This window comes from Eurypyga helias, unplaced genomic scaffold, assembly GCF_000690775.1.
Source record: "Eurypyga helias isolate BGI_N326 unplaced genomic scaffold, ASM69077v1 scaffold8099, whole genome shotgun sequence".
Lineage (NCBI taxonomy): Eukaryota > Metazoa > Chordata > Aves > Eurypygiformes > Eurypygidae > Eurypyga > Eurypyga helias.
In genome coordinates this window covers 1-9,972 of record NW_010272662.1, presented here as the reverse complement: position 1 = coordinate 9,972, position 9,972 = coordinate 1, and the positions used below count along the sequence as shown (strand labels likewise).

Sequence of the window (9,972 nt, the reverse complement as noted above, 5' to 3'; positions counted from 1 at the left end):
GTTCATTCAGGTGATGGACTATATCTGTGGTAACTCTGGGCTTGGTTTACATGAAATTTGATTCTCCTGCTTTCAGGGGAGCAGACTCTGGAAAGGTAATTGTTACCTAGGGAGAATAAGGATTTCAGTCACTTTATTTTAATCCAGTTTAAGAGCTAAACTGAGGCCTCGGGTTTATTTCACAGTAAAAACATGGTACCACAACAGCCCTCCATTCGTGTGTTGAAGAACTCAGCCACAAAGATGGGGTTCTGTAGGATAAAGCAAGGAGTCAGTGCTGAAGTAGTTCTGCACTACATCTTTTATCACTTACATCACTGGTCAGGAATGCTGGTGTGCCAGCAAGGGACTGATTCTCAGCTGTTTTGTACAGACAGAGTTTCGGGTCCTGGTATTCTCAGCTCAGCCCGTTTCATTAAGACATCAAAGTCACAATGGGAGAATTTCAGATTTGGAAATTACATGGAACAATGATTAGTTTTGCTTGTGCAAATGTCTGTCTAGACTTAAAAGATTTCGTATTTAGATCTTAACCTTTCCTTGGACATCTGTGTGGTGTGTATATATAGATATATGTTTATACAGTTCATAGTTTATATCAGACCCAAGAAAGCTTTATTATTCGTTAGTGCTCTTTGGATGGTAAACTGAGCAGAAAAGGTGCAGTTTTTTTGTGAAGACATGTTATGGTAACTCAACAGAAGAAGGACTATATAAGGCTAAGCATACAAGAGATCAAACATTTAATTTTTAAAGTGAAACCGTGATGTCAGGTTTAGATTATTCATTTATGCTGAAGCCTGTACAAGACACTGAGTTACTTTTTCCACATTGGAATCCGGTTAACAGTAAAGAGACAAGTGTGGGGTTTTTTATGGTTTTGGTGGTGGGTTGTTTTTTTGGTTTTTTTTTGGTTGGTTGGTGGTTTTTTTTTTTTAACCAAGTGAGGATAAAGGCATCATAAATCCTTCATTTTCTTTTTGATGGTTAAAAAGGTCATCAGTTGAATTGTCTTTCTGGGGGGAAGGAAGAAGTAGTAAACACTGCAGAAAATTACCATGAAGCCTGTTCAACAATTCAGGCCAAACTTCCAGGTCAAATCCAGAAAGATATAGAAGGATGTGGGGAGTATCATCTTAACTTTGAGTTTTCTGATGGGTCAGACAAATTCAGAGTCCTGTAAAGTCACATATGCTCTCTGAAAAATGCATGAAGGGAGTTACAGGTCTGACTGGTTATGAGTGAGCTGGAGAGCTACATACCACACCTCAGTAAGAAGCAGTAACTGAAAAACAACCCATTTCTCCCTTTTCTATTTGGATTTAATCTACTCCTAAACGTGTTTACGATCACTCATTCAAATATTTAAGATGGACCACATTCTATTTTTATAAAAAAAACTGGAAGCAGTGACATTTCGGGCATTGTCTACCTGTTATTTTGCAATAGCCAGTTCAAAAAGGTGTGAGAGATGCAATACCCTATCATTCCAAAGGGACTTGCAGACACTTCTCCCACAGAAGAGTGCTCAGAGGAGCTGCATGCAGTCAGGCCAGGGAAAAATCCTTGGCTTCCCTTCTGAAACAGGGCCACTCTTCCAAAAGGAACTGGGGTCCAGAGCGGGGGGCAATGAGAAGCAGTATACTCCTTAAAAACAAATGATCAAACAAAACCCACACTCTTATTTGCTACATGTCATACTTCAGAGAATCAGGTTGTAACTACGAGTTAAGCAAAATCTTTAGACACAGCCTCTACGAAGTTTGGTGCTGACATTAAAATACCAATTGTACAAATGATTGTGAAGACTGAGAAAGCCATCAAGCAGAGCCGATCCACTACAGAGGCTGCAAACTTCCATTCGTTGCAAATGGCTTCCTCTTCATCCTGGTCTCTGAATCGGTTTGCAATGTACCTGACCTCTTCCAAGATCTTAGCCAAATCTGGGTCACCTTCAGAGGGGTGGCCACTGTGCAGCAGGTTTTCTTCATCTGTTGGTGAGCAGGTCATCCTCCCACAGATCACCCCTGAATCAGTGGTAGGTGTGCAGTGAACCCCTTCCAGCCCCCTAAACCCAATGTATAGCATATTCCCATTACTGGATTGCTGTCCACTCACAGTGTTCATCTCCACACTTGATAGGCTACATCGACGCTGTTTATGTTGGCAGGCAGGACGTACTTTATCTTCCCCTGGTCTTTTCATCCTCAGAAACCATGCACACCAGTTGAGAAGGATGATTCTTGTCTGAAAGAAAAGTTTGGAGAATAAGCATCTCTTTGCACAGCCCCCGTCTTTGGGCATTATCGCAGCCTGGATGACTGTCTGTCCACAGTCTCTGCTTAGTCTGCACAGCAGTTCTAGAAAACGGTGCCAGAGTTCTCCAGCTGATTAATTTGCCAATCTCTGAGGCTGCTTGCTTGTTCTAGCGGTACTGCTGATTGCCTCAGGCTGACTGTCACTACTGGGAGTCCCCCCTCCTCTGTTGGGAGTCTCCATAATGTTGATTTTTTTTTTCTCACACTTGAACAGTGATGCAGCAGCCTTTTCCACTTTTACTAGATACCATGAATTTAATAAAAAAAGAGTATCACTTACTGAAGAGGAGTTACTTTTTAATAGTCTTAATAGTGCTGCTCTAGATTGTAGTCAATAAATTACAATTTTTTCACTCATATTTGTGCTCTAATATTAAATTCACATGACATTACTGTTGGGAGGGGGCTGCTAAAACACATTCTAGACTGGACTGGACCACCAAGCTTTACAGTGGTTTGGCTCTGTTCTCGTTTTGCTTTCATGACATCTGATTGCAGATTTTAGAAAGCAGATCTGGATATAGCATGGAGATAAGGTGGAAAAATTGCTTTGATTTAAAAGAAAAAAAAACTTTGCAGATTTTATTGGTGTATGTCATTTTATTGTTTATTGCCTTAATCCAGCCTTACGGAAAATGCAGGCAAGCCAGAGACTGTTCCAATTCAGATGCAAGCTTCTGTAATTTATTTAAATCAGATTCCAAGAGCTCATTCCATTGTTTCTTTTCCAGAGCGCTAAAGAAATATTGGCTCATATAATATACAAATCTGGCACTGTAATTGATATTAAATTGGGTCCATTTATTATAGCTATGAATTACCACTCAGAGTAGATATTACATCCAGGCAAACATCGCATTCGGAGAGAGATCTTGCCCTGTTCCTCTATTTACACTATCAAGCTTCACCAAGAAGGATAGTATTCCATTAGCTGAGGGCCCTATCCAAAATATCCAAATAATGTTTAATGGACTTCATGTTCTCAACACTAAAGCTCAGTCCTTGACCTCAAGTACTGTTTTCTGATGATGTTTGGCTCAGTACTAAGCATTTGTCCCGTTTTGGTTATCAAATGTGCTTCTAAAGATAGGTACCTTTTATTCTTTTCATTGAAATTTAGTTTAAAGTCACTACCCCAGAACAGGCCACAGAATATCTCATTATCTCTTGTCCGCAGGGCACTGCTGTGTGCACATTCTCTTTGGCTAGTAAGGATAATAATAACTCATTGTTCTAGGGAGAAAAAAAAGAGAAAGGTCTTTACATTTTCAGTAATGCCTGATGCTGCCATGAGCTGGGTGAAGTCAGGAAGAGTGGACAGTTAGCTGATGATACGCATCAATATTTAGTAATCCAGGATCATTGTAACATTCTCAGCAAAAACAACCACTTGTTGAAGTACATGATAAAGAAAGTCTTAGGTGCTGAGAAAAAGACTTCACTTTTTCATTGCGCTTTCCATGTTGTTGACCAGAGATGTAAAGGTGAGGATTTTCAGCCCAAGTTTCACTTCCACCTTAACAGCCATCTTTACCAAGTGCTTTTTAGGCTGTTGATGTGTCTGTGTGCAGGGCAGCAGAATATGTAGCAGCTGCACAGCTGCACCTCGAGGCTAGTGTATTTCATGCATTTATAATCTCCAGTAGCACCTTATTCTTTCCTTCTACCTGCTTCACTTCTGACATCTGCAGCTCATTTTAAAATCACCTTCATTCATGTATTTAGTTTTAGCAAAATCCTGAGGTGCTTCTAGCTGCTGTGAAGGAGATGCTGAATATAGAAGCAAGTTGAGGTATATTTCTTCTTTCTCGTACACACAGACTCTAAGAAGCCAAGTACATGAAAGGTATCTTGACATCTCATTTCTGGGGAAACTACTTTTCAAAACAAACCATGTAGGAAGGGCTTATATGTTTTTAACAGTAAGAAGTAAACATGGGTCTCTAGCTATGCTGTCACATCCCTGATCTGGACATTTTTGCAATGGATAACGAATGAAAATCGAACCTTACCCATTTAGGCATCTTCCCCCCATCTGGATCATGGTGATGGTATTGTAGAACAATAACAGTGACAACAACAGAAAGGCCAACAATAATCATAGTGCTGGCAAAATACTGAGCTGCAAAATAAACAGATAATTACAGCAGTAGACTTTGGCTGATACTGCTCTGTAGCTATTATAAGGGGTGTTTATATGCATGCACACATAGGCTTAAGTTCTTTTCCTAGTGCAGTGATAACATGTGCTACCTCAGGAATTTCTCAAAAGCAGAAAAGGCAGCTGTTATTTTGAGAGTATAGCCAGACTTTAGTGATTGTGGAACTGAGCACCTGCCTTCTCTAAGCAACCTTGAAAGAAGTGTCCCCTAATTTTCTTTCACCAGTATTGTAGAGACTGGCTAGTACTTATTTTGAAAAGCTTCTGTTTGAGCAATTAAAATGGGGAGGTTTAATCATGTTTAGCTCAGTATTCCCAATGTCTAGCCAGTTATTGTCAAAACTTAACAACTTCTTGCATGGAGAACTGACTCCCTCGTGCCTTCCCAAAATACACACAGCTGCTCTGTTCAGAGCAGAGAGCCTGAAATTTGTTCAGGGGATCACACCTCTCAAGGCCTGTCATTGTTTAGTGACATACTTGTAATTCAGGTGCAGTAGGCCGTTGTACAGGTGGTAATTTGCCTTACTGTTGGCCTTCACGCAAAGTCCCTGCACTTCATCTGACAAAAACTAAAAGCAAATAAAAGCCATAGTTAGCTTACCGATTAAGGGCACAGAATCAGATGTTGCTGGCATAATTTCAGCCACCAGTAACATGAAGACAGTGAGAGACAATAAAACTGTTATGCCTGAAACATAAATATGAAATCAGATCAGTGGCTTGTAATTAAGGGGCAGTAAGAAGCAGAAAATGAATCTGAAGGAGTGCTCTTTGCAAGATGCATTCACGCTCTTACCCTTGCACCAGCATGTCAGTGGTACCTCATATGCTTTCTTCTACTACCTCAAGTTCAGGGTAGCAGTGCTGCCAGGCTAGTACCAATGCTTGCACAGACGTGTATATTTTTAGACCCTCATAACTGTTCAGCTTTTATCACCATTTGCTAATTAGCTGAGGTAAATCAAAGTAATTCTTGCAGCTTGTTTGCTTTAGAAACATTGCATGATTTTGAATATTTGAGCATATGACACTTGGTTAATTGGCATGGAAGCTACAGGTGGTGTAATGCGTAATATTGCTGAAGAGATTTGCTGTTGTGGACAGACTTTGATATCTTTTGGTACCACTAGCTGTGGGGTTCTGCACTTGGCTATGCCCCAGCAGTCTTGACTCTTGATTTCTGGAGTTTCACTTCTGTTGCTCAGTGACAAGTTCTGATCTTTCTGGAACAAGGCTTAGCTCTTTTCTCAGGACTAGTATTAAACAATAAGGAGTCATCATCAGGTGGAAAAAGATTTAGGACCAAAGAATTTACCTTAAAATATGGGGAGGGACTTCTTGATAAGAAGGCCTACTGCACAATTGCACCATGTTCTGGAGAAGTGTCAGTTTTGTTTCTACCTTTTAACAGCTATGTGCACTTAGTAGAAGCCGCTTTTGCAGTTTACTATGGGGCAAAAAGTTTCATTACTTACTTAACCTCTCCGTCTGAAGAATCAAGTACTTAAAGTCATCAGATTTGTTTCACAACCCAACATTTACTTAAAATTTGCTATAAAAATTAGAACAGTAGCAGTTAGAATCAGTCTTTCTGAGAAGGCACTTTAGGCTCTTAATACAACTCACTATTAAAAGGAAATATTAAGAATGATTCCATGTTGTGTTCAAATGCATATTTGTAAACTTAAGCTTTACTCAGTGAATGTGGGATTTTTCTTCAGCAAGTAATCATCAAAAAATGTAACCCTGCTTCTTGAGGAAGGCAGTCAGGAATTGTCATGCTTCTGCTGAGTTGGCTGGAATTTCTCCAGTTCCCAACTTCAGTGTGCCCTAAGCCAAGCGCATGGGTTAGACATCACACAGCTTCAGCCCCAGACAGTAAAAATAGCTCATGAGCCACGAGAGGCCACAATAGCTATTCCTCCTTGCCTACAAAGGTTGTTTAAAAAAATTCAAAATGGACAGCTTCCTTTGGTTTGGTCATATTTGCAATATCCTGTTAAGGATTTACCTAGTGAGATCTTTTCTCCCGAGTCTGCTGGAAGCAGAAAAACTAACAAAGCGAGTGCCGATATCAGTACACAAGGAATAAGAAGATTGAGTCCATAATAGAGAGTCCTACGTCTCATAGTTACTGTGAAAGTTACATCTGGGTAGGGTTCTTTACAACATTCATAAAAACTCTCAGTTCTCTTCCCAGGAACTCCTGTGTAGAAGGGAAAAGGAAGAAAACCAGAAATTAATGTGAATAGACTGTGTATTATGAAGTGATTATTTTAGAAAAGGATAAATGTAGCTTTACTATAGGTAAAACTATTTCTTTAAGCTTAATTCCCAATTAAGTAATTTTCATCAGGTAATAAAGAAAAATCAGATAAAAGATATTGAATTCAAGCAGCAATTTTGTCTCCCACTTTTTTATGTTGATTTTCATCTTGCATCTGTCTCAGAATTTCAAATACCACTAGCTAGCTTATTTATTAATTTAATTTCTGTCTTCATTTCCCAGTCACAATTCAGCAGTGGAGACAAGGCTGCAAGTTCACAGTGTAAATAAGAAATCAAGAGCTTACCTACTAAATCCCACTCTCCATTTGAAATATAGCCAGATATGTCTGCTTCTTGCATTTGTAAGTCCAAGGACCAGCCTCCATAAGTCCAGGATCCAAACTTCAGGTTACACTTCTGAACATCAAATGGAAACCAGCGCACATCTATGTAGCATGAGCTTTTAAATATGCCTAGATTGGGTTTTAAACAAGAATACTTAATTCTTCCACATAATTCCGTGTACATTTTGTAACTAGACCTTGTTCTACATTTCACCCTCTCTTCTTTACTTGTAAAGCATATTAAATCTCAGTTGTGTCTTGACATGTAAATACCAAAAGTCAGTCATAGGAAAGGGAAAGAACTGCACCATAAATTACTGATGTTATAAACTGTTTTTTGAACTACATTTCCATTTTTGCACATAGTGGTTGAATATTTAGAAAAGAGCTCAAATTTCTAGATGCTGTATTTCAGAAAGTAATTAAGCAGAATATGCAATCTGTTTCTCCTATTTCTTTTACTGAACAGAATAAGAAATCCTGAAAGTTTATTTGCTGTCTTAGTAGATTCACATGATCTTGATTTAGTCAGGAAAGCTAGCTTCTTATTTTTTGCTTGTTGAGTCAGGCCCTGTCATTTAGCAGCTTTCAGAACTGAACTGAAAACCCACCACCAAATGGAACATCTTAAATCAAAAGAACAAGAGGCAAACCCCTGAAATCCTCTGGGAATCTTAGATGGAAAAACTAATTCGTCTGGAAAACACTTGGCTCTATTGTAGCATCTAAAATTCAGATTCCAGGAAGAGTTAAGTCCAAGAATTGTGCTAATTGAGTCTGGAAACAGAAACAGTACTCCACTGCTATATATTCAGAGAGCCAGTGATCTGTTTCTCATACCAAATAAATATCAAACACAAACTATTTTCTTTTCAGACTAAAAATTGTTTTGATGAAGCATCCAGTGAATCATTTCAAACAGAAGATACATCCAAGCTGTTACTAAGCATCTTACTGGAAAGTTAACATATTAATAGAAGAAACAGCTAAATTAATGAAATTGGTTTTTATTAAGAGGCATTACTATGGCTTTAATAAACTATGGTTTTATATTAAGGGCTTTAGGTTTTTATCTTCTTTTATTCTTTCATGCTTCTGAAATAGTGCATTATTATAGAAGAATTTACATAACTGCAATAAAAAATGTATCTTATATGGTGGTTTTCATACAGAAGTGTTAACGATGGAATTCATGATGTATCTAGGCTTAAATCTTATCAGATGATGCTAGCCAGACAAATCAAATACCAGAGAATTGATGTCAAATTTGAAACCACACCATCCATAAGTAGTCTGAGTTATCGGAATTCACAACCTAAAAACAGCCTACCTGGTGGCAGATATTGGCAATGTCCTGAAGAATTGACTAAAACGTTAGTGTGAAATGTAGCATCGAACCTTTCATCAGCGCTAGAACAGGGAAGAAAAAAAATGGGTTATATGCTCTTTGCCTGGCTGAAGAGTATTTGAGATTAATCAGTTCTTCATAGAAGGATAACTCCTTCCCCAAACCCTGGCAGCTTTTCTCCTGTCACGTTTTCTGTGGCCTCAGAGTAGCTGGCCTGATACCACTGGATTTGTTCCTGATTAGCAACTTAAGTGAAGGGGAACCACCATTTTTCACTGCTCACCTATCCCACAACATTCATTACAGTGCCCTGGCTCTACTGGTTTCCGTTTGGAAAGCAAGCACTGAAGCAAACGAACAGGGAAGTCTGTTCTCTTGCTGTCTGTGTTAACAGCAGCTCATGAGTACCGAGGAGGTGGATGGTCCAGTGTCTCACCCTACCGCTTTGCATGGGTGAACGCTGTTACTACATGTCATACATAAGACTGTTCAGTGCCGCTCCAGCTGTCATTATCTACTTTCAGCAGAGAAAAGACGTGTCAGTGCAGTGGTGCTGGCCAGGACCTGGTGTGTACTTCATACACATCTCTAGAGAAGAATCATAATGTTATTTGGAGGGTGCTTCAAAATATCATTTGGCAGCTACTGCCAAGGAATATCTCAACTACATCTGAGACTATGACCCAGGAATTTACTAGGCATTAAAATTTTAAGAACTAGGCGGGAAACAATCTTTTTTCAACTAGGATGATGAAATAAAGACCTTCCAGTGAGAAGTTTAGTAAGTTTGCTGATGGAAATGACTCTATGAAAGATGTTTAAATCACAGAACATTGCAGTGGATATATACTCATGCAGTATTGTGCCCTACTTCACAGTTCCCATTTACTACTGCAGGTTTGTGTGGTAAGCTATTAGAGATTCTGGTCTATATATCCTTTAAAGTTTGGGACCTAGGTGTTCAAGACATTGTCATAGTTACTGAAATTGGTGCCTACATTAAATTGCACAGAATGTACTCGGGAGGTACTAGCAGTGAATGATCCCTGCATCTTAGAATTATTTCAGGAGCTGCTGTGTTGAGTTCACGTCTGATGCCTGCTGCCCCTGATTAGAGATATAGGCTCCTTCTCGGGCTTTCATTTGTGCTGGGGATAAGCACAATGAGACACAGGCTACTGTACTTGGTTGTAATTGCCAGTCACCTTGTGGGGTTGGATTCTTCACACAAGGCAAATAGAGTGCCAGCTGCTCTGGGGCAGAGCAAAGGAGGTCACACGAGCCTCAGGGTCTGGCTTCTTGCTGCAGTCTGTGCTTGTGTCGATCTAAAAACCTGTGTTGTCTCTAGGAGGATTTGAGCATCACAAATCTCTGATGTCAGTCTGCCTGTAGTGGTTTAGTATCTCACAATTTCCTAATCACCTCTAAAATATCATCAGGAAAATAGAGTAAGAATCTAAGATGGGGAGAAAGAATTCTAATTCATAATTCTAGTAGAAAATAAGGTATAATAATCATAGAATCATAGAA

The 9,972-nt window shown here is 39.3% G+C and overlaps 1 protein-coding gene across 1 annotated transcript; it reads right to left on the bottom strand.

Annotated features, from left to right (window-relative positions):
- Window positions 1-1,627: 1,627 nt before the first annotated feature.
- Window positions 1,628-8,513, bottom strand: LOC104515283 (neuronal acetylcholine receptor subunit alpha-7). Its single transcript, XM_010159198.1, has 6 exons — window positions 8,425-8,513; window positions 7,056-7,223; window positions 6,494-6,688; window positions 5,084-5,170; window positions 4,331-4,440; window positions 1,628-2,247 (listed from the first exon to the last, which is right to left on the bottom strand). The coding sequence occupies exons 2-6, from the start codon at window positions 7,108-7,110 to the stop codon at window positions 1,729-1,731; spliced, it is 966 nt and encodes a 321-aa protein (XP_010157500.1). The 5' UTR covers window positions 7,111-7,223; window positions 8,425-8,513; the 3' UTR covers window positions 1,628-1,728.
- Between the last annotated feature and the right edge of the window lie 1,459 nt (window positions 8,514-9,972).

Excerpts from the sequence above, each read along its gene's own strand:
- LOC104515283 (XM_010159198.1), bottom strand. The coding sequence starts at position 7,110 with ATGCAAGAAGCAGACATATCTGGCTATATTTCAAATGGAGAGTGGGAT. Across the intron at positions 4,441-5,083 it reads TGATTCTGTGCCCTTAATCG|CTCAGTATTTTGCCAGCACT; the intron begins GTAAGCTAACTA and ends TTTATTTTGCAG. Across the intron at positions 2,248-4,330 it reads GGGGGAAGATGCCTAAATGG|ACAAGAATCATCCTTCTCAA; the intron begins GTAAGGTTCGAT and ends CTTTTCTTTCAG.